The following is a 23,221-nucleotide window of genomic DNA, read 5'->3' as shown; positions in this document are numbered from 1 at the left end:
GGGGCCAATCAGATTGAATGTGGGAGTGTCCCTCAGTATAGGTAAATCAGAGCTCTCTCTTCCCTTCTCTGTCTCTCTCTCTGCTTGGCTTAGGAAAGTTACTTTCCAAACTTAACAGCTGGTTTGTTGTGTGTGACACTGGTGTTCCCTACACACAAAGACTCATATCTTTTAGTGAACATGAAACTGTTTTTAACATACATCAATAACCAGCTTTATCATATCAACCTGAAACTGACGGTTCGATTTGATTTGGACACGGCCCAGTGACAGGGCCGTGGGTGAGCACAATTTCACAGTTTTTATGGAGTTAAAAAATTAGTTGTTGCTCTTCCTTGAGCACGCCCATCTGGAGAAGTCTCCATGACTAACTGCCGCATTGTTGTCTTGGACAAACGCGAACGTGATTCATACGCTTTTGGGAAATGTTGAGAAACGCACGAATGCATGCTATAAGAGGTTTGCAGTAGCTCACTTTTTTCTTCTCTCTCTCTCTCTCTCTCTCTCCTTATTACTCCTAGTAACCTAGTGAGAGGGAGCGGCGCGAGGCTGAACTGACTCCACCCAAAAATCCAGCCAGCGAACTGAGACCGACCAGAGACCATAAAAATGAGCAGCGCGCACCCCCGCCTCCACCAGAGCGCCGCGCCCGCTCCCAACGCTCTCTCCCCGGACAAGGACGCAGACATGCCCGCAACGGAGAAGGACCTGGCTGAGGACGCGCCGTGGAAGAAGATCCAGCAGAACACGTTCACCCGCTGGTGTAACGAGCACCTGAAATGCGTCAACAAGCGGATCGCGAACCTGCAGACCGACCTAGGAGATGGGCTCAGGCTCATCGGCCTCCTAGAAGTCCTGTCGCAGAAGAAGATGTTTAGAAAGTACAACCAGCGGCCCACCTTCAGACAAATGCAGCTGGAGAATGTGTCCGTGGCTCTCGAGTTTCTGGACCGGGAGAACATCAAGCTGGTGTCCATAGGTGAGTTGAGCGACGCTCCGGTTAGCGGTTTTTAACGGTAACTAATTGATCGGTGACAGCTGTTTGGTTGAACACGCTAAACGCCCCCGGGTCTGCAGGCTAACCTCTCAGCCTGTACCCTCCCTCACCTAGCTTGAACCAGCCACAGGTGGCTCTGCTAGTTACCCTCTACCTCCCTGTGTAAGCTAGGCTACCGAGCGGTCTCCCCCGCCGCTGCTCAGTGCGTGCATGGGTGAGTGTGGTGAACGGGGAATTGGAGCAGAAACGAGCTAAAGTGTCCCATTCCAAGTTAGGTTGGACTACGTTTGCAGTAGCCCAGGAGATAAACCGCTCACTGAAACGCTCGTTCAAGCGACACCGACGCTGTCTTTGGCAGCATTGTGTCAACGTTTATTTGGCTCACTGTGACCTAAGCAATAGAGGAAAAAAGTTATGCCTTTGCAGAATACCGTTAGATTTGGGCAATTGTGAAATCACACGTGTGTCCGCCCTTCCGCTGTGAGTTAGCTGCTACAGCGAGACACAAGATAGTTTGAGGGGTTCTTGAAGAAAGAAGATTTTTTTGAGTGCCTGTTAGTTTAACGCTTTATCTACTGTCGAGATTTGAGGCGCGCAGTTTTCGGGAGTTGGCCCATAGTGGAGTCCCCGGCTTCGGTCTCTGCTGTACACTGGTAAACGGTATAGGCCTGGCCAGACCGGGGCGGACCTCTTAAGCGCATAGTCTGGCCGAAGAGAAACGGGAGAGAGAGATTTCTATTGTCTGAACTTGTGTAGCTTTGGTCGTCCTTTGCCAAAGCTGACCCATAGTACATAGCCTGACTTCATAGCACAAACCTGCGTAGTACACCACCTTATCTAGTCTACTTTGTAGAAGTAACATAACCTTGTAGTACATAACTTTACATCATTATAGTATGCAACTTTACTACATAACCTCATGGGACACAACTTTACGGAAGCAGTATCATTCTGCAGAGATGGATGTTGACTTGAACACCCCTCCTGTCCTCACTAGCAGGTTCCTGTCCTCACCAGCAGGTTCCTGTCCTCACCAGCAGGCTCATGTCCTCACCAGCAGGCTCATGTCCTCACCAGCAGGCTCATGTCCTCACCAGCAGGCCCATGTCCTCACCAGCAGGCCCATGTCCTCACCAGCAGGCCCATGTCCTCACCAGCAGGCCCATGTCCTCACTAGCAGGCCCATGTCCTCACTAGCAGGCCCATGTCCTCACTAGCAGGCTCATGTCCTCACCAGCAGGCCCCTGTCCTCACCAGCAGGCCCCTGTCCTCACCAGCAGGCCCCTGTCCTCACCAGCAGGCTCATGTCCTCACCAGCAGGCTCATGTCCTCACCAGCAGGCTCATGTCCTCACCAGCAGGCTCATGTCCTCACCAGCAGGCTCATGTCCTCACCAGCAGGCTCATGTCCTCACCAGCAGGTTCCTGTCCTCACCAGCAGGCCCCTGTCCTCACTAGCAGGTTTTCTATCTTGGTGACTGGAAAAGTAGAGACACTACAGCCAGTCAGTCCTATCCATCCAGCCAGCCTGTCCTATCCATCCAGCCAGCCTGTCCTATCCATCCAGCCAGCCTGTCCTATCCATCCAACCAGCCTGTCCTATCCATCCAACCAGCCTGTCCTATCCATCCAGCCAGCCTGTCCTATCCAGCCAGCTAGTCCCTGATTTGGGATCCAGCAGGGTGGGGGGGTAGGAAATGGTGGGGGAATTGACGGGGTAGGGTGGGGGTAATAGGGGGGATGGAAGGGGGCATTGGGGAACAGGGTGGGAGGTCATGTGACCGTTAGAGAGAAACTCCCTCTGTTCTCCACTTCCTCATTTCACTACAGAAACAAGACACACCCAGACCACAACACCCTCTCTCTCTCTCTCTCTCTCTCTCTCTCTCTCTCTCTCTCTCTCTCTCTCTCTCCCTCCCTCCGTCTCTCCCCGTCTCTCTCTATCTCCCTCTCCCTGTATCTATCCTCTCTAGATCAAGGACTGTACTCATCCTAGATCTGTCCTCTCTAGATCAAGGACTGTACTCATCCTAGATCTGTCCTCTCTAGATCTGTCCTCTCTAGATCTGTCCTCTCTAGATCTGTCCTCTCTAGATCTGTCCTCAGAGCAGTCATGTCTTGGCCTTTCTGACTCAGCAGTTTACCTGCCCCATCGTGGTTGGGTTCGACCCCTGAACCTTGACCCCTGCCCTGTGTGTCAGAGGGTCAGTGGAGCAGCAGCAGCAGGAGAGGAGCTCAACATTCTCAGGAGCTCATACAGGCTCTCCTGGCTGTGTGCGTGTGCGTGCGTGTGAGTGTGATGTGTGTGGTGTAATATGTGATGCATGTTTTTTATGGCAGCATAGTGTTTCTTTATGAACTGTCTGTGTGGACAGACAGCTCTGCTATGTCTGTCTGCCAGAGGAATGTGGTGTTTGTGTGTGTGTGTGTGTGTGTGTGTGTTGTGCGCTTGTAGGGTAAGTGTGTGTTTGTGCTTTAGGGTTGAGGGGTGTGCGAGTGTTTGTGCTTGTTGAGTGTGTGCGCGCATGTGTGTGCGCGCATGTGTGTGCGCGCATGTGTGTGCGCGCATGTGTGTGCGTGTGTGTGTGTGTGTGTCAACAAACATCCCCCAGGTTTGAGTGAGTGCTGTTTCTGCTGGTTTGGTTGTGGAAGGGCTGTTAGATGCTACTGGAATGTTTGGAAAATCAATAATCAGTTTAGTCTGTTAAACTATGGCAGGTTGTCCTCCCCTCTCCTCTCCTCTCTCCCCTCCCCTCTCCCCTCCTTCTCTCTCCCCTCCTCTCCTTCTCTCTCCCCACCTCTCTTCACTGAGGATAGACTGACTCAGAATTCAGACAGGAAGCTGAATACCTACCTTAACTTCAGACAGGAGTAATCACTCACCAACCGCACAGATCTAGGTAACTAGGGATGTAGGGGACAAGGAGAGGGAACCCCCCGAGTGGCTGTGTCGCCATACTGACACCACCTTCCCTGGCCCACAGAACACCTAACTTAGTGAAGGCCACTCCTCTGGTGTGTGGACACATGCATACATATATGTGTGTCTGTGACACATTCACCATGACTGTGTGCAGATACTAAGCCGGAGATAGGAATATTAGATTAGGGAAGTTATATTCATTCACAATTTTGTGTGTGTGCGCTTGACCAATCCACTCCACCAGCTTGCGTGAGATAATGTGGCCTGTTTAGTAGTGCTGCCTGTTCTAGAATATATTCTCTACATGTTGTCTGGTATAGAATATATTCTCTACAATATGCTGTATGGTGTAGCATAGAGACCAGAATTACTTGACTTAATGACATTATTGTTGTCATTTTACTTTATAACATCAGTGAAATTCTGCAAAGACAGTCTGAGAAACTTCCTAAAAAGATCCAGGAGAGATAGATAGGGAGAGGACCTCTAATTGTTTAAATGGTTCACTTCCTGTTGATTATCATTAACATAACTTCCTGTCTGGCTGGTCAGTGATTGGACAAGGCCTTGCTGGCCAGTGATTGGACAAGGCCTTGCTGGCCAGTGATTGGACGAGGCCTTGCTGGCCATTGCCAACACACAGCACTCGGACGTTTTACTACTATCTTCTCAACTGTCTCCCCCCCCCTCTCTCTCTCTGATTTTCTCGACTGATCTTCACTAGTTCTCTCCTCTCTTCTGTTACAACTCCTCCTCTCTATCTCTCTATTCCACACCCCTCTTTTCCTTCCAGTCTTTTCTGTCAGTCAGAGCCAGTTCGCCCTCTCCTCTCCCCTCCCAGAAAGACACTGCCAGTGTGGGCTTTAAAAATGTCTCACACAGCACTTTTCAGTCTTTCTCTTACTTTCTCCCTCCTCCTCCCTCCTCTCATCCCTCCCTCCTCCTCCCTCTGTAACCGGAGCTGAGAGGGTGGGAGGGCTGCCAGCCGCTCAACACTTCGACCCTTTTAAGGATACAAAACCAGAAGGAGCCCTTCCAGCGGAGGGAGGGAGGGAGGGAGGAAGGAGAGGAAATGTAGAGGCTGTAGGGCCTCTGGTGGGAGAGGCAGATTAAGAACAGAGAGGGAGGGAAGAAGGGAGAGAGGGAAGGAGAGAGGAAGGGAGGGTGTCAAGGCTTGACCCAGAGATATAGAAGAGAACCAGTAGAAATTACACTGATGTGAATTCAACTATAAACATATTGAACCCTGGTTAGATTCTCTAGAAACTCTTTTTATATTTTACCAGCAAGTCTGTAAGCCTTCTTCACAGCTCTGGTATTCCTGTGTTAGGGTGTATAATCACCAAACATGGCGTGTGTTTATGCATGCATAGGAGTGAAGACTACTGCCCATAGCCCTGTGTCTGTGTGTCATGTCTCCTGATAAGGCTAGCTTGGAATGTGAGATATTTCCTCTGAATGTTCTGTCTGGGCTGGATGACAGTTTGGTGTGGTCACTACCGTACACCACCCTACCCCCTCCTATACTATCCTACACCACCCTACCCCCTCCTATACTATCCTACACCACCCTACTCCCTCCTATACTGTTTTACACCACCCTACCCCCTCCTATACTATCCTACACCACCCTACCCCCTCCTATACTATCCTACACCACCCTACTCCCTCCTATACTATCCTACACCACCCTAATCCCTCCTATACTATCCTACACCCTCACCTGGTTCTGCAGACCTGACCCCTGTTCACTTCTGCCAGCAGTCTAAGCAGATTTAGAATCAGAGAATTTTCACAACAACTAATTTAGAACATCCAAAGTTCAAATGTTCTACGACTGGATTTTGTTTGTAATCATGGAAATGCCTGGTGTAGACCAGTACTGTAGTCATGGAAACGCCTGGTGTAGACAGACCAGGACTGTAGTCATAGCAATGCCTGGTCCTTTCATACACATTTTTTATTCCCCTCATTCTTCCCTCCATCCCCCAACAATCCCCGCTCCTCTGAGACAGGGGGCAGGGGTCCGACTGGGGGTCGAGGGTCGTGATGATGTCAGAGGTCATGGCAAGCCAGACAGTTGAGTCATGGGAGTCTGGGGGAGAGGACACACACACACACACAGCCTCACACATACAAATGCACACACACACACATGTACACACACGCGCACACGGGGGGGTGGGGGGGTGGTATGAGTCACTGGGGGGAATATTTTGGTGTGGGGCCGTATAAGGCCTGGATCACAGCCCTGCGGTCTGAGGAAGCAGATTCCTCTCGTGCTTGGTGGCTTTCAGACACAGGAATCTAATAGTCACACAAGTATAAACACACAAGCATGCACACACACACACGTGCATGTATATACACGCACATGTACATACACATTTACACATCGCTCAGAAACACACCACTCACTGTAGCATCTAGCCATGTTTTAAGTGTGTTTGTATACATTAAATTGATGACCATATCTGTAGTTGTGGCGTTCAGAATGTGCTTCCCTACCAACATCCTGGACTAGTGACCTAACTTCATGGTCCCAAACAGTTACCAGTGACATCACATCCTGGTCCCAAACTGTTACCAGTGACATCACATCCTGGACTACTGACCTCACTTCATGGTCCCAAACTGTTACCAGTGACATCACATCCTGGACTATTGATCTCACATCCTGGCCTCAAACTGTGAGCAAACTAGCTGGTTTTACAGTATTACAGTAAGGTGTTAGTATTCATGTTTATATCTGGACTCCCTTCAGTAGTACACCTCTCCTGGGATGCTGCTTTCATACAACAGTTCTACATGCATCATTTATTAGTTAACAAAGCGACGACACATTATAGTTTGATTATCATTCATTTGACTTGGCCAATAGTTCCGTAACTCCACTGGATTGTTGCCAAACAACACAAGCATTTTCCTGAACAAAAGCAACTAGTGCTGCTAGCTACTTTGGTCTATGTCAGCTAGTTTTGGGGTGTGTTGGTGTGGAGTAATGTGTTGGTGTTGGGGTAGAGTAATGTCAGAAAGTGACACACCCTGGTGTGTAGAAATATGAAGAGCAAGCACATACCCGCAGCAAGCACAGACATGCAAACACACACACGCGCATGCACACACACACGCGCATGCACACACACACACGCATGCACACACACGCGCATGCACACACACGCGCATGCACACACGCGCATGCACACACGCGCATGCACACACACACGCATGCACACACACGCGCATGCACACACACACGCGCATGCACACACACACACGCATGCACACACACGCGCATGCACACACACACACACACGCATGCACACACACACGCGCATGCACACACACACACGCATGCACACACACACGCATGCACACACACGCGCATGCACACACACACGTGTTACACTACGTAAATCAACCTCTCCCTTGCAACAACAAACCCCCCCCCCTCCCCTCCCCTCCAGGTGTATGTGACATGAACCCCTAATCTGACCTGTGACCCCCCTCAGACTCCATGAACCCTAATCTGACCTGTGACCCCCCCCAGACTCCAAGGCCATTGTGGATGGGAACCTGAAGCTGATCCTGGGTCTGATCTGGACCCTGATCCTGCACTACTCCATCTCCATGCCCATGTGGGACGAGGACGAGGAGACGGAGGAGAGCCGGCAGAAGACCCCCAAGCAGAGGCTCCTGGGCTGGATCCAGAACAAGGTCCCGGAGATGCCCATCACCAACTTCAGCAGGGACTGGCAGAGCGGCCGTGCCCTGGGGGCTCTGGTGGACAGCTGCGCTCCCGGTATGGAAGGGGGGTGGAGGGGGTGGAGGGGGTGGTGCTGTGAGGTGTGTGTGTGTGGGTGGTGCTGACTGCCTCCTGCCTGACTGTAGGTCTGTGTCCTGACTGGGACCAGTGGGACCAGACCAAGCCAGTGGACAACGCCCGCGAGGCCATGCAGCAGGCTGATGACTGGCTGGGGATCCCTCAGGTAAGCTAGCCATGCTAACGATAACATTGTTCTCTGTGGGCTTAAGCTAATGTTAACGCTAACATTGTGCTCTATGAGGTTAAACTAATAACCCTGCTAATATTCACATTGTTCTCGATGGGATTTTGCTAATGCTAACCACGGTAATATGAATGTCTTTCTATTGTCTTATGCTAATGCTAACCAGGCTAATTTTCAAATTGTTCTCCACTACAGCTAACCTTTCTAGCCAGGGATAACCATGCTAACTTTCACACTATTGCCTTTGGGGTCAAGCTAAATGCCAAACAACCTGGTACTATACATTATTATGAAGTGTGATCGTGTTGTCAGGATAGAAGGGTTGGTGGCATGAAGGCAGACTGCTGTTGGCTCGAGGGTGGCGTGTTGGCAGGCTGGTGTTGGCGTGCAGGGTGGCGTGTTGGCAGGCTGGTGTTGGCGTGCAGGGTGGCGTGTTGGCAGCTCTGTGGTCGGGGGAGTTTCCACCCTCACTACCAGCTCTGCTGAGAAGAACTCTGCTTCTAAGCATCACTGTGTGTTGTGGTGTGTGTATAGTTTCAGTCTGTCTCTTCCTGTACATGGGGAAACTGGATCATGAGGTTGGCACGACTGGCATACACACACACACACACACACAACAGACCTTCTGGTTTGTGGTTAGCTGGTTGTGAAATCAGAACAGATGCGTGGTTCTTCGCCACGGCAACAATAGATAAACACAGCAACTGTCTCCTGGTGTCCCTGTTGCCTAGGTGATCACCCCAGAGGAGATCGTGGACCCCAACGTGGATGAGCACTCTGTCATGACCTACCTGTCTCAGTTCCCCAAGTCCAAGCTGAAGCCAGGAGCTCCGCTCCGCCCCAAACTCAACCCCAAGAAGGCTCGCGCCTACGGACCCGGTACACACACCGTGCATACACACACACCGTGCATACACACACACACACCGCACAGACACACACACACACCACGTAGACACACACCACGTAGACACACACACCATGTGGACACACACACTCACTGCGTATACACACGCACACCATGTAGTTGCTAATCCCCCCCCCCCCCAGGTGTGGAGCCGATGGGGAACGTGGTGATGAAGAAGGCTGTGTTCACTGTGGAAACCATCAGCGCTGGGATGGGGGAGGTGCTGGTGTATGTGGAAGACCCTGCAGGACACAGAGAGGAGGTACACACATACCTCCACACACACACACAAACACATATGCACAAACGCAAATGCACTCACTCACACACAGATCCAGACATACAAACAGTATGTAAACAAGTATAAACATGTACAAACATAAACGTACACAGACGCAAATATACAGACCCACATAAACACACACCTATAAACACACACACACGATGGTGTTAGTGTGTGACCTGATGTTTTCCTCAGGCTAAAGTGACGGCCAACAACGATAAGAACCGAACCTACTCCGTCTTCTATGTCCCCAAAGTCACTGGCATGCACAAGGTAAGCTGCTGCTAGTCTGTTAGCCTGCTAGTCTGTTAGCCTGCTATCCTGTTAGCCTGCTATCCTGTTAGCCTGCTTGTCTGTTAGCCTGCTTGTCTGTTAGCCTGCTAGTCTGTTAGCCTGCTAGTCTGTTAGCCTGCTAGTCTGTTAGCCTGCTAGTCTGTTAGCCTGCTAGTCTGTTAGCCTGCTAGTCTGTTAGCCTGCTATCCTGTTAGCCTGCTTGTCTGTTAGCCTGCTAGTCTGTTAGCCTGTAGCTCTGCCCCCGGAGCCTTTAGCTCACAATTGTAAGCTAGCTTGTAACATCTACCATTTAGCTTTCAGTTACTAACCTTTAGATTATAGCCTTGAACTTATAGACTATTGCCTTTAACTTTTAGCCGGTGTGTTTCCCTGGTGACGGTGTGTTGATGGTGTGTTTCCCAGGTGACGGTGCTGTTCGCAGGCCAGAACATCTCCAAGAGCCCGTTTGAGGTGGAGGTGGGCATGGCCCAGGGTGATTCAAGCAAGGCCACCGCCCAGGGCCCCGGCCTGGAGCCTGCTGGGAACATTGCCAACAAGACCACTTACTTTGATGTCTACACCGCAGGTGTGTGTGAGGGGGTGGAGGAGGTGTGTGTGTGTGGGGAGGGGGGGTAGAGGTGTGTGTATCGGTGTTTGGGAGGGGGTAGTCATGTGTGTGGGAGGGGAGGGGGGGGGGGGGAGTTGGTGTGTGTGTTTGGAACGTGAGTGTTTGTGTGGGGGGCAGGGAGGTGGTATGGGTATTTGGGGGGTGTGTGTGAGTGTTGTAAACCATATCACAGTGTCTTCCTCCCTGTCTGCTCCGTGTCCAGGGGCGGGTGTGGGGGAGGTGGAGGTGGTGGTGGTGGACCCTGCAGGGAGCAGGGAGGCTGTGGCCTGCGTGGTGGAAGACAAGGGCAACAGCAGCTACCGCTGCACCTACAAACCCAGCCAGGAGGGGGCGCACTCCATCTATGTCACCTTCGCTGGGGGGCAGATCAGCAAGAGCCCCTTCACTGTCCATGTGGGAGAGGGTAAGAGAGGGGATGGGGAGAGGGATGGAGGGAGGGAGATGAGGGATGGAGGTGTAGAGATGGAGGTATGGAGGGATGGGAGGAGGTGGTCAGAGAGAGGAGGAACACGTTTGTATCTGCTCTGCTCTCTGATGGTGTATGATTTCTTTGATTCTGTGCGTTTCTGACGAGTGATTTTAAATTCTTCTCTCACTACTGACTGGTTTTCTCTCTCTGCCTCCTTCTCCCCTCTATCTCTACCTCTTCATTTTCTTTTTTCCATTGTCTCCTATCTCTCTCCTCCTCTCCCCCCCCTCCTCTCTCCTCCAGAGGTCTCCTGGTATCTCTTCTCTCTGTGGAGCGGCATCTTCCTTCTGCTGTCATTTCCTGTTTCCTGGGATCTCTCTTGGGTATTGTGTGTGTGTGTGCATGTGTCTGTGTTGTGTGTGTGTGTGTGTGTGTGTGTGTGGGGGTCGTATGTGTGTCGTATTTTTGCTTAACCCTTGTGCTGCCTTCGGGTCACATGACCCAAAGGTTCATAACGAACCATTGTTGTGTTTACCCAATTTTACCCAATACAAAAACAAATAAAAATAATTTTCTTTTAACCTTTGCAATGTGGAGGGTCTGAGACAGCCCGACGGTTAAAATAAAATGCTTCACTTTGTTTTTGTATGCGGTAAAGTTGTCGCAATACGACGGTGGGTCACAATGACTGATGGGTCAGAATGACCCGAAGATAACACAAGGGTTAAGCACAATATTTTCAAGTGTAATGTTCCCCTCAAATACATTAAAAGGACTTGATCCAGTCTTGTTCTCGACCTGGATGAAAACATGATTTTAGTTTGTTCCATCTGACACCTTCCTGTCTGCTGGTGCCAGTAGCCCCGCCCCCTCTTCTGGGGCTTCTAGGCTGCCTGGTGATGAGTCAGCAGGGCCTAAATTACACAGTTCTAATCATGCACTGTGATGCCCACTCATTTCCTGTGGAGATGACATGTCACTTCCTCAGTGGTCTGGGAGAGCAGGTCTGGAATGATATGAGGAAGGAGGGCAGAGGAGATGTTTAATATAGTTATCCTGTATGATAACGTTAGCATAAAGTTTAATAAAAAGTGATCCTCCTGTATAATTAAGTTGTAGAAGATATTAATGTAAAGTAGACAGAGATGGGAATGACGTACAAATAGCCTACTTTGTTACTGTACTTAAGTAGATTCTTCTCGAATCAGTAGGCCTACGTCACAATTATTCTGACAACATTTTACTTTCACTCAATTTTTTACACAAATATCTGTACTTGCTACTTGAATTTTAAAGCCAGGCTCGTTACCTTTAGTTTTAATCTTGTCATTGTGCGCCTTTTTTCATGTCATGGCTATCATGCGCCACAAACGTATGCTAGTCTACGAAGCTACCATGGAGCAAGGCAGAAGGCAACAAGAATATTTTCGAAAAAGGGTCTAAAAAAACTAAACGTTTGTGTCATGTGAGGAAAAAAAAGCTGTGAAAATATTTTCGAAAAGTTTACAAAAAAGGTTCGAAAGTTTGAGATCAAGACCTGCAGTACTGTAAATGAATAATTTAAGTTTTTGTGGATAAAAGTGCCGCTGACAGTAGCTAACTAGCTAACCAGTCACTAACGTAATGACATCACACACCTGTGCGCATTTACCTAGCTAAGTAGTTCAGCCCTAACCCTAACCCTTTGCTTCAGGGAGATAGCTAGCTATAACTTCTTCAAAAGCTACAGAAACGGGCCAGGGGGATAACATGTTACGTACCTAGCTATGTTTCCAGACTGTGATATAAACAGTCAGTTTTACTGAAAAGTACCCCTCACAAACTGTCTAAAACAAACGGAAGTAGGCTGCCCTGCTTCGTTCTGGTTAGCTCTGGCATCTAGCGATCCCACACAGAAGTAGTTAGCTGTCGTTACTAACTGGTCAGGGTGTCTGGTCTGAAGCTAGGAGCTAAATGAACTGATCGATTATTAAAGCAATAAATTACGAGTCTTCCTGGAGAGCAATCGATGCCACCTAGTATCCGAACTACAAGATTGATTGGATAGACAGCCAGGCCATAGATGGGTGTTACTATAGTTACAGAAAGCGAACCCCTTTAGTTCCTTCTCGATAACTTGCTACACAACACGTCAGACTGAAGTTCAGTTGGAAATGCGTCGAACGATATTTCCAGCAATATTGAGAGAGTTTTCAAAAAATACATTTCAAGCTTACGTTTTTGGGGGCATATTTTCTGTACTGTTGGAATCACGATCCAGCTAAGCTACTGCCATAGTGAAGTTGATAGAATCGGCTTGTTTTATTAGTGGTTTCTTTATTGATGAAATGCAATATGTGTAAATACTTAAAAATATCAGTTGAATGGGAGAACATAAGGGGACGTTTAAGTCATATTATAGTTTAGTACACAGGATTGCACAATTTCTTAGTTTTTATGCAACTGGTTACACTATGAGGCACATCACCATTCCCTCTTCAGTAAATGAGAGAATCCTGTTTCATTCTACACTTCACTCTTAGTATTCTGAAGTGTAAATGAGCAGCAACAAATGTTATATGCTTTTTTTTTTTTTTATCCATGCAATATTGATCAAGGGTAAGTGTGGATACTTGTTTAAAATATACAGACATATCAGTTGTAAAATGTAAGTACACCCATGAAAACTCTCCAAATATTTGGCCGTTTCAGTTTAAACAGGTTTGGAGGTGAGATAGTTAAATAACCTGCTGCAGCTGCCTCAAGCGCACCTTACAACTTCCCCAGAAATTCTACCCTGTTGGTTTAAAATAAAATTATCACCCCTTCTAAAAACTGTGCTCCACCCCCCTCTGCCCTCCCCCCTCCCCCAGCCTGTAACCCCAGCCTGTGCCAGGCCAAGGGGCGTGGCCTGCAGCCAAAAGGCCTGAGGGTGAAGGAGACGGCAGATTTCAGGGTCTACACCCGAGGAGCTGGCACCGGGGATCTCAAGGTCTCCATCAAGGGCCCCAGTGAGTTACACTACAACTCCCACAATCCTCCGGGCCTCTCAAACTACACATCCCAGCATCTTTGTCTTTGTAAACCACCAGAGCTAATCGTGTGTGTGTGTGTGTGTGTGTGTGTGTGTGTGTGTGTGTGTGTGCGCACGCAGAGGGTCTGGAGGAGCCCTGTAAGAGGCAGGACCTAGGTGATGGGGTGTATGGGTTCGATTACTACCCCACCACCCCGGGCACCTACAGCATCACCATCACCTGGGGAGGACAGCACATCCCCCGCAGGTACACACACCTCCTTATCTCTGACTCGCTCACACTCCACCATCGACATTTAGTGGATGATGATGATGATGATGATGATGATGCTGTCCCCCCAGCCCCCTGGAGGTGAAGGTGGGGGCGGAGTCGGGCTCCCAGAAGGTGCGAGCGTGGGGGCCGGGTCTAGAGGGGGGCGTGGTCGGGAAGTCAGCTGACTTTGTGGTCGAAGCCGTGGGGGACAACGTAGGCACGCTCGGTAAGACACACACACATACACACACACTCAGACATACAGAAACTCACACGTAGACACAAAGACGGACTATCACTGCTGAGAAGGTGCAAGAAATCACGTGTGTGTGTGTGTCAGGGTTCTCTGTGGAGGGCCCGTCCCAGGCTAAGATAGAGTGTGATGATAAGGGGGACGGGTCATGTGACGTGCGTTACTGGCCCATGGAGGCGGGGGAGTATGCAGTGCACGTGCTCTGCAACGGAGAGGACATCCAGCACTCCCCCTACATGGCGGACATCAGCCCCGCCCCCGGCAAGGACTTCCATCCTGACAAGGTACACACACCTGCACAGGTACACACACCTGCACAGGTGTACACACACACTTCTACAGGTACACACACCTGCACAGGTGTACACACACCTCTACAGGTACACACACCTGCACAGGTGTACACACACACTTCTACAGGTACACACACCTGCACAGGTGTACACACACACTTCTACAGGTACACACACCTGCACAGGTGTACACACACACTTCTACAGGTACACACACCTGCACAGGTGTACACACACACCTGCACAGGTACACACACACCTGCACAGGTGTACACACACACCTCTACAGGTGCACACACACCTGCACAGGTGTACACACACACCTCTACAGGTGCACACACACCTGCAAAGGTGTACACACACCTCTACAGGTACACACACACCTGCACAGGTACATGCACGCACACCAGGTACACATAAAGCATGGGTTGTTCTGAAGCATAGGCATGAGGCTCAGCTGTAATACTGTGTGTGTGTGTGTGTGTGTGTGTGCTGCAGGTGAAGGCGTTTGGCCCTGGCCTGCAGAGCAGTGGTCTGGCGGTTGGGAAGCCAGCAGAGTTCACCGTGGACGCTAAGCTGGGGGGCGGAGCTCCCCTCAAGATCACCGCCCAGGTGAGGGGGGGGGGGGGGGAGACTACATCAGGTAAACTTTTACCCTGTCAAGGTCGGCAGACTAACTGTATGTCTGTGGGGTGTGTGTGGGCAGGATGCAGATGGAACCCCTGTGGAGGTGCAGGTGAAAGACAATGGGAATGGGACCTACAGCTGCAGCTACACGCCCCGCAAGCCCCTCAAACACACCATCATGGTGTCCTGGGGCGGGGTCAACATCCCAGACAGCCCCTTCAGAGTGAGCGCACACACACATGCACATGCAAACAGAGACGCACACAGGGACACACGCACACACAAACACTACTTTAACTGTTTGTGTGTGTGTGTGTCTGTCTGTGTGTGTGTGTGTGTGTGTGTGTACAGATGGCCATCGGAGCGGGCTGCCACCCTAACAAGGTGAAGGTGTCTGGACCGGGCGTGGCCAAGACCGGCCTGAAGGCCTTTGAGCCCACACTGTTCACTGTGGACTGTGCTGAGGCCGGACAAGGTGTGTGTGCAACAACAGCATAGGTATCACCTGTGTGTGTGTGTGCAGGAGACATCAGTATAGGAATTATCTGTGTGTGTGTGTGTGTGCAGGAAACATCAGTATAGGAATTATCTGTGTGTCTGTGTGCAGGAGACATCAGTATAGGAATTATCTGTGTGTGTGTGTGTCTGTGTGCAGGAGACATCAGTATAGGCATCAAGTGTGCTCCGGGAGTAGTGGGGCCGGCGGAGGCGGACATCGACTTTGACATCATCAGGAACGACAACGACACGTTCACCGTCAAGTACACACCTCCTGGAGCCGGCAGCTACACCATCATGGTGCTGTTCGCTGACCAGGTGGGGGCTGGGTTGTGTGTGTGCGCGTGTGCGCGCGCGTGTGTGTGTGTGTGTGTGCGCACGTGTGTGTGCGTGCGTGCTGACTCTCTGCCTGTGTTCCAGACCATCCCCATGACTCCCATCAGGATCAAGGTGGACCCGTCACATGACGCCAGCAAGGTGAAGGCTGAGGGCCCTGGACTGAGCCGCACTGGTGAGACACACACACACACACACTATATACACACACACCATATAATACACACCACACGTATACCATCACTCTGTCTCCCCCCCAGGTGTGGAGCTGAACAAGCCCACCAGCTTCACGGTGCACACCAAGGCAGCGGGTCAGGCTCGTCTGGGTGCTGTGTTCACCGGACCCTCCAAAGCCGAAGCCATCAAAGACCTGGAGATCATCAACAACCACGACAACACACACACCGTCAAGTACATGCCCGTGCAACAGGTGAGCGCACACACGTAGACACACACACACCACCACACACTCCCACATCCTCGGGTACATTGTTGTGCGGCAGCAATTTTATTCCCTTTCATGACTCCTCCTGTGACTCCTGCGACTCCTCCCCCTCGTGCGACTCCTCCCCCTCGTGTGACTCCTCCCCCATGTGTGACTCCTCTCTTCTAGGGTCAAATGGGCGTGGCCGTGACCTACGGAGGAGACCCTATACCTAAGAGCCCCTTCTCTGTTGCCGTGGCGCCCAGCCTGGACCTCAGCAAGATCAACGTGACGGGGCTGGGACAGAGTACGCACCCATCTACACCTCCTCCACCCCACCCCCCTCTCCTCTACACCTCCTCCACCCCACCCCCCTCTCCTCTACACCTCCTCCACCCCACCCCCCTCTCCTCTACACCTCCATCAGCTCAGTGCTATTCTCATGTGGTTTTCTCTCTCTCTGTCTTTCCCCCTCCCTCTTTCTACTATAGAGATGACAGTTGGCAGGGACCAGGAAGTGACTGTGAAGTCGAAGGGGGCAGGAGGACAGGGCAAGGTAGAGGCCAAGGTGATTGGTCCATCAGGAAAGCCGGTGTCCAGTAAGGTACGAGGGTGTTTGTGTCTGCATGTTTGTTCTTTTTAAATAAAGCTTCAATTCAAACCTTTACAGGATGTTTAAACTTTTGGTCTTTATAATTTGATTTTTAAAGTTTTGTATTGCATGTTGTAGTTTAGTGCTATATTTTTGGGGGTAATGAAGGAGGATAATTTAGGTGTACCATAATACACAGGATGCTGAGGAAGCTCATTATCATATTCATGAGTAGGTGGAGTCAGGGCTGAGCCCAGAGACCAATCAGTTGAAGTTCATCCCTCGGGAGGCGGGGCCCTACCAGGTGGAGTTGACCTATGACGGAGCTCCGATCCCAGGATCCCCCTTCAGCTCCACGGCTTACCCCCCCACAGACTCCTCCAAGGTACACACACACACACACACACACACAGCCCTCCCAGGTACACACACACACACACACACACACACACACACAGCCCTCCCAGGTACACACACACACACACACAGCCCTCTAAGGTACACACACACACACAGCCCTCCAAGGTACACACACACACACAGCCCTCCAAGGTACACACACACACACACAGCCCTCCAAGGTACACACACACACAGCCCTCCAAGGTACACACACCCAAGGTAACCCTGCCCCCCCAGGTGCGCTGCTCAGGCCCTGGTCTGGAGCGTGCCAAGGTGGGGGAGACGGGGGAGTTCGTGGTGGACTGTACCAATGCCGGCCCGGCCGAGCTCACCATCGAGATCATCTCCGACGGCGGCACGGAGGCAGAGGTCCGTATCCAGGACAACGGGGACGGCACCTACACCATCACCTACATCCCCCTGAGTCCCGGATGCTACACCGTCACCATCCGCTACGGGGGGCAGGACGTGCCCAGCTTCCCAGCCCGACTCACTGTGGAGCCCGCCGTGGACGCCAGCGCAGTCCGGGTGTTTGGCCCAGGGGTGGAGGGCAAAGGTGAGGGGTTCCCCTCTCTCCTCACCCCTGTACCGTGTCCTAGCATGTTCTACCTCTCTCACCCCTGTACCGTGTCCTAGCATGTTCTACCTCTCTCACCCCTGTACCGTGTCCTAGCATGTTCTACCTGTCTCACCCCTGTACCGTGTCCTAGCATGTTCTACCTCTCTCTCCCCTGTACCGTGTCCTAGCATGTTCTACCTCTCTCACCCCTGTACCGTGTTCTACCTGTCTCACCCCTGTACCGTGTCCTAGCGTGTTCTACCTGTCTCACCCCTGTCCCGTGTTCCAGGTGTGTTCCGCGAGGCGACCACAGAGTTCACGGTGGATGCGCGCTCGCTGACGCAGACTGGAGGAGACCACATCAAGACTGTGATCAGCAACCCCTCCGGCAGCCTCACAGACGCCAGCCTCACAGACCGCCAAGACGGCACCTACACTGTGGAGTACACGCCCTACGAGGAGGGTGAGGAGGGGGGGTGAGGAGAGGGGGGGGGGGGCGAGTAGTCATTGGGAAAGTAACAAGATCTTGGGAATATGGGGGGACCATTTTAAGTGTGTGTGTGTGTGTGTGTGTGTGTGTGTGTGTGTGTGTGTGTGTCAGGACCCCACAGTGTGGCAGTAGCATATGACGGTTCCCCGGTGCCCAAGTCTCCATTCCGTGTGCCGGTGACTGAGGGCTGTGATCCGGCGCGTGTGCGTGTGCATGGCCCCGGCCTGCAGAGCGGCATCACCAACAAGCCCAACAAGTTCACCGTGGAAACCCGGTACGGTAGCCGTGGAAACACTCCCTTCACACACCCTTGGAGACGCTGAGCAGTTAGTTCAGTTTGTGTCTTTACTCATCTCTCCCTCCCTCTCTCTCTTTCTCTTCCCTTCTCGACTGCCTACTCCTCCCTTCATACACCCCCCCCCCACACACACACACACACACACACACTCCAGAGGGGCAGGTACTGGGGGTCTGGGTCTGGCTGTGGAGGGGCCGTCAGAGGCTAAGATGTCCTGCACTGACAACAAGGACGGAAGCTGCAGCGTGGAGTACGTCCCCTACGAGCCTGGAACCTACCACCTCAACATCACCTATGGGGGCCAGCCCATAGCAGGTACACCTGGGGTCTCTCTCTGGGGGGGTCTCTCTCTCTCTGGAGAGTTCTGGAATGTAGATGTACATGTGATTGTCAGGTTTAACATGTGGACAGTTTATAGGTCACATTGAAAATGTTCTTATTTAATGGCCTCATGTTCCCTCCGACGGTAGGGAGTCCGTTTGCGGTGCCGGTCAGTGACACGGTGGACAGCAGCAAGGTGAGGTGTCAGGGCCCGGGGCTGGGCAGCAACGTGAGGGCCAACGTTCCTCAGGCGTTCAGCGTGGACACATCCAAGGCTGGCCAGGCCCCGCTGCAGGTCCGCGTGCAGGGGCCCAAAGGTGAGGGGGAGGGGGTCTATGTCTAGAATTCTTAAATCTCTGGATCCTAGTTTGTCTGTAACGTGTGTGTGTGTGTGTGTGTGTGTGTGTGTGTAGGTGTGGTGGAGCCAGTGGAGATGGTGGATAATGGAGACCAGACTCACACAGTGAACTACGTCCCCACCAGAGAGGGCCCCTACTCCATCAACGTCCTGTACAACGAGGAGGAGGTCCCACGCAGGTACACACACACACACACACACACACACACACACACGCAGGCAGGTAATACACACATGCATTCTCATACATTTGAACTCATCCTCACGTCTCCCCTCCAGTCCTTACAAGCTGAAGGTGCTGCCCACTCATGATGCCAGCAAGGTGCGCTGCAGTGGTCCTGGCCTGAACACCAGCGGTGTGCCCGCCTCCCTGCCTGTAGAGTTCACCATCGACGCCAAGGATGCTGGGGAGGGCCTGCTAGCCGTGCAGATCACTGTGAGAACACACACACTCACACCTACACACTCAAACAGCTCGCATCCACACAAGATGAAACTTTCTATTTCTCATGTCCTTTATTCCATCACGCCCCCCCCTCCTCCCACAGGACCCAGAGGGGAAGCCTAAGAAGGCCAGTATCCGTGACAACCAGGATGGGACGTACCTGGTGTCGTATGTTCCAGACATGACGGGCCGCTACACCATCCTGATCAAGTACGGAGGAGACGAGATCCCCTACTCCCCCTACCGCATCAGAGCCCTGCCCACTGGGGACGCCAGCAAGTGCTCCGTCACAGGTACACACACCTGAACACACACACACACCTGAACACAGTTACGCACAACTTTTAGGTTGTTCTGCTGATGTTGTTATAACATTATACCCCCAGTGTCTGTCTGTCTCTCACACACACACACACACACCCCCCCCTCCCCCCTTCACCCCTCCCCCCTGCTGGCCTCCACTACAGTGTGCTGTCCTGTTGAACCACACCCTCCCCTCCTTGACTCTGTCTCTTCTGTGTCACGTTTCGCTCCCTGCTTCTCACCGTTGCTCTCAGTCTCGATCGGCGGTCACGGTCTGGGTAAGCGATCACAGATCCCCTCATCAGATCCTGCATCCATTACTCTGGTCTGACTGCATGCTGGATGGCTCCTACCCTTCAATTAGATGACTCCTCTCTTCTTTCTCCTCTCTCTTCTCCTCCTCTCTCCTCTCCTCTCCCCCCCTCTCTCTGGGTAGACTAAAAGACTAATTGTTCAGCATGATGGATGTCAGTTCGGCTGATGTAGTCATGGAGACTGGATATTAGTGACTGTAACCATGGTAATAACACGGTAGTAACTGTAACCATGGTAATAACACAGTAATAACCCGTAGAACTCACGATCATGGTAGAGGCATGATGGGGGGTGAGTGTGTGTGTGTGTGTACGTATGCGTGGTGTGTATGTGTATATGTGTTTGTGTGCATGGTGCATATGTAAGTGTTAGTGTGTGATATGTGTGTGTAAGTGTGTTCTCTACCCCCCAGGGGCCGGCGTGGGCCCCACCATCCAGATGGGGGAGCAGACCGTGATCACTGTGGACGCTAAGGCTGCTGGGAAGGGCAAGGTGACGTGCAGCGTGAGCACGCCCGAGGGGGTGGAGCTTGACGTGGACGTGGTGGAGAATGCAGACGGGACATTCGACATCTTCTACACGGCGCCGCAGCCCGGGGACTACTGCATCTGCCTGCGCTTTGGAGGAGAACACATTCCCAACTCCCCCTTCCAGGTCACGGTGGGTCTCACACACGCTCTCACACACACGCTCTCACACACACGCTCTCACACACACATTCTCTCACACACACACGCTCTCACACACACACGCTCTCACACACACGCTCTCACACACACACGCTGTCACACACTCACACTCAGTTTCAGGACTCCTCAGGTTTCCGGTGACCCGGCCTTTCTCTCTCCAGTCCCCCTCTGATTGGGCCCAGCAGACGCCAGTTAATCACACTAACCAATGTTGTACTGCCTCTATCTCTCGTCCTCCTCCTACCTCTTCTCCTCCTCCCCCCCCTCCCCCAGGCTGTGGAAGGTCCTCCCTCTGACCAGCTGCTACAGCAGAGACAGCTGCCTCAGTACTACACTCAACAACCCTGGGTACCTTCTCCTCCTCCTCTCATCCCTTCTCTCTCTTCCTCCTCATCACTCCATCCTCTCTCCTCCTCTCATCCCTCCTCTCTCCTCCTCCTCATCACTCCATCCTCTCCTCCCTCATGGTGTTTCATTTCATCTCTCCATCATGTCTCTCTGCAGGTGGTCATCTCTGAGCTGGTCTCTCCCTCCATCACACACACGCCTTCAACACCCCCCTTCTCTCTGTCGCTCTCTCTCTCGCTCACTCTCACACACACCTTCAACACCTCTCTCTCTGTCTCTCTCTCTCACTCACTCACACACACACCTTCAACACTTCTCTCTCTGTATCTCTCACTCACTCACACACACACCTTCAATACCTCTCTCTGTCTCTCTCTCTCTCTCTCCTTGTACTCGCACACAGGAGGGAGCGGCCACCATTTTGTGAATCCCCAATGTGGTCCACTCCACATTTATCCAAAATGGCTGCGGGGTGTTTCTGGGAAGCTACTGTGTGTGTGTGTGTGTGTGTGTGTGTGTGTGTGTGTGTGTGTGTGTCCCATCTACAGCGATCTTCATCCTGTAACTGGTGTCTGTGTCTGTCAGTGGCCATCATCATCATCACCATGTTTTCCATTCAGTTCCACCAGTTTGGTTTGTTGTTGATTTGATGTTGATTCATACACAGACACACACAGACACTAGACTCTAACCTTTGCCCTCTGTCTCCTAGGCAACAGACCGGCCAATGGGGATGAACGGTCTGGATGTGGCAGGATTGAGACCGTTTGACCTGGTCATCCCCTTCACCATCCAGAAGGGAGAGATCACAGGTAAACACCCCCCTTACCTACACCCTCACACCCCCCTTACCTACACCCTCACCCCCCCCTTACCTACACCCTCACCCCTCCTTACCTACACCCTCACACCCCCCTTACCTACACCCTCACACCCCCCTTACCTACACCCTCACACCCCCCTTACCTACACCCTCACACCCCCCTTACCTACACCCTCACACCCCCCTTACCTACACCCTCACACCCCCCTTACCTACACCCTCACACCCCCCTTACCTACACCCTCACACCACCCTCACCCCCCCCAAGCTCAGCAGTGTGACCTTGCCGGTTTGTTTCCTAGGCGACGTGCGCATGCCGTCCGGTAAGGTGGCGAAGCCGGACATCACGGACAACAAGGATGGCACAGTGACGGTGAAGTACGCCCCCACTGAGCCGGGCCTGCACGAGATGGACATCAAGTACGACAGCATCCACATCCCAGGTACACACACACACACACCTCCCAGGTACACACACAGCCCTGGTAGGACACACACCACACAGCCATGCAAACACATGAGTTATGACAAGTGTATCTGATACGAGCCCTGCCCCCCTGCAGGCAGCCCCCTCCAGTTCTTCGTGGACTACGTCAACAGTGGGAACGTGAGCGCGTACGGACCAGGCCTCATACACGGGACAGTCAACAAACCTGCTGCCTTCACTGTCAACACCCAGGATGCTGGGGAGGGTAGGCCTACGCTTTTATCCAGAGCCACTTCCAAGAGAGAGCTTTACTAAGTGCATAGGTCACTGATCATAACAACAAGATAGCCCCAAAAACATTCCAGGTAGCCAAAACATGAAGCACATATTGTGAACAACCAAAATAAGTGCCAAAGGGAAGAACCACAAGAGCATGTAGTTAAACAAGTTACAATTAAACAACATGAATCGCTATAAGTGCAAGTGTACCTGTGGAAAAGCAAGCAACAGTAAAAAATATTTCACAGCGAGTACAACAATTTAAATCCGTTACCACTAACCAACAAGAGCAAAGAGACTCTAAGCAAGAGTCATTGTGATCCTTGAGGAAACTAACATGGGGTCCAGCAAACCATTCCTAGGTACCGTTGTACACACTACACAGCCCTACACACACACACACACACGCATCCCCTCCGTGTCTAGCGTGTGTGTGTATGTGTGTG

General features: G+C 51.8%; 1 protein-coding gene across 1 annotated transcript in view; it reads left to right on the top strand.

Annotated features, from left to right (window-relative positions):
- Positions 1–527: 527 nt before the first annotated feature.
- Positions 528–23,221, top strand: part of flna (filamin A, alpha (actin binding protein 280)) — a 32,651-nt gene continuing 9,957 nt past the window's right edge. The window contains exons 1-35 of the mRNA XM_067240601.1: positions 528–979; positions 7,470–7,721; positions 7,811–7,908; positions 8,661–8,808; positions 8,980–9,098; positions 9,315–9,392; positions 9,816–9,978; positions 10,223–10,423; positions 13,282–13,419; positions 13,563–13,689; positions 13,785–13,921; positions 14,036–14,232; positions 14,740–14,853; positions 14,948–15,091; positions 15,220–15,343; positions 15,524–15,684; positions 15,787–15,877; positions 15,963–16,132; positions 16,316–16,433; positions 16,618–16,730; positions 16,954–17,103; positions 17,358–17,676; positions 17,969–18,142; positions 18,281–18,443; positions 18,622–18,782; positions 18,938–19,105; positions 19,202–19,325; positions 19,426–19,582; positions 19,695–19,884; positions 20,149–20,172; positions 20,622–20,869; positions 21,172–21,246; positions 21,959–22,058; positions 22,372–22,512; positions 22,633–22,761. Coding sequence (XP_067096702.1) covers positions 610–979; positions 7,470–7,721; positions 7,811–7,908; positions 8,661–8,808; positions 8,980–9,098; positions 9,315–9,392; positions 9,816–9,978; positions 10,223–10,423; positions 13,282–13,419; positions 13,563–13,689; positions 13,785–13,921; positions 14,036–14,232; positions 14,740–14,853; positions 14,948–15,091; positions 15,220–15,343; positions 15,524–15,684; positions 15,787–15,877; positions 15,963–16,132; positions 16,316–16,433; positions 16,618–16,730; positions 16,954–17,103; positions 17,358–17,676; positions 17,969–18,142; positions 18,281–18,443; positions 18,622–18,782; positions 18,938–19,105; positions 19,202–19,325; positions 19,426–19,582; positions 19,695–19,884; positions 20,149–20,172; positions 20,622–20,869; positions 21,172–21,246; positions 21,959–22,058; positions 22,372–22,512; positions 22,633–22,761 — 5,386 coding nt within the window. The 5' untranslated portion in view covers positions 528–609. The remainder of the gene's footprint in view (positions 980–7,469; positions 7,722–7,810; positions 7,909–8,660; positions 8,809–8,979; positions 9,099–9,314; positions 9,393–9,815; positions 9,979–10,222; positions 10,424–13,281; positions 13,420–13,562; positions 13,690–13,784; positions 13,922–14,035; positions 14,233–14,739; positions 14,854–14,947; positions 15,092–15,219; positions 15,344–15,523; positions 15,685–15,786; positions 15,878–15,962; positions 16,133–16,315; positions 16,434–16,617; positions 16,731–16,953; positions 17,104–17,357; positions 17,677–17,968; positions 18,143–18,280; positions 18,444–18,621; positions 18,783–18,937; positions 19,106–19,201; positions 19,326–19,425; positions 19,583–19,694; positions 19,885–20,148; positions 20,173–20,621; positions 20,870–21,171; positions 21,247–21,958; positions 22,059–22,371; positions 22,513–22,632; positions 22,762–23,221) is intronic.

This window comes from Osmerus mordax, chromosome 7 (genome assembly GCF_038355195.1).
Source record: "Osmerus mordax isolate fOsmMor3 chromosome 7, fOsmMor3.pri, whole genome shotgun sequence".
Taxonomy (NCBI): Eukaryota; Metazoa; Chordata; class Actinopteri; order Osmeriformes; family Osmeridae; genus Osmerus; species Osmerus mordax.
This window is presented reverse-complemented; position numbering and strand designations above follow the sequence as displayed.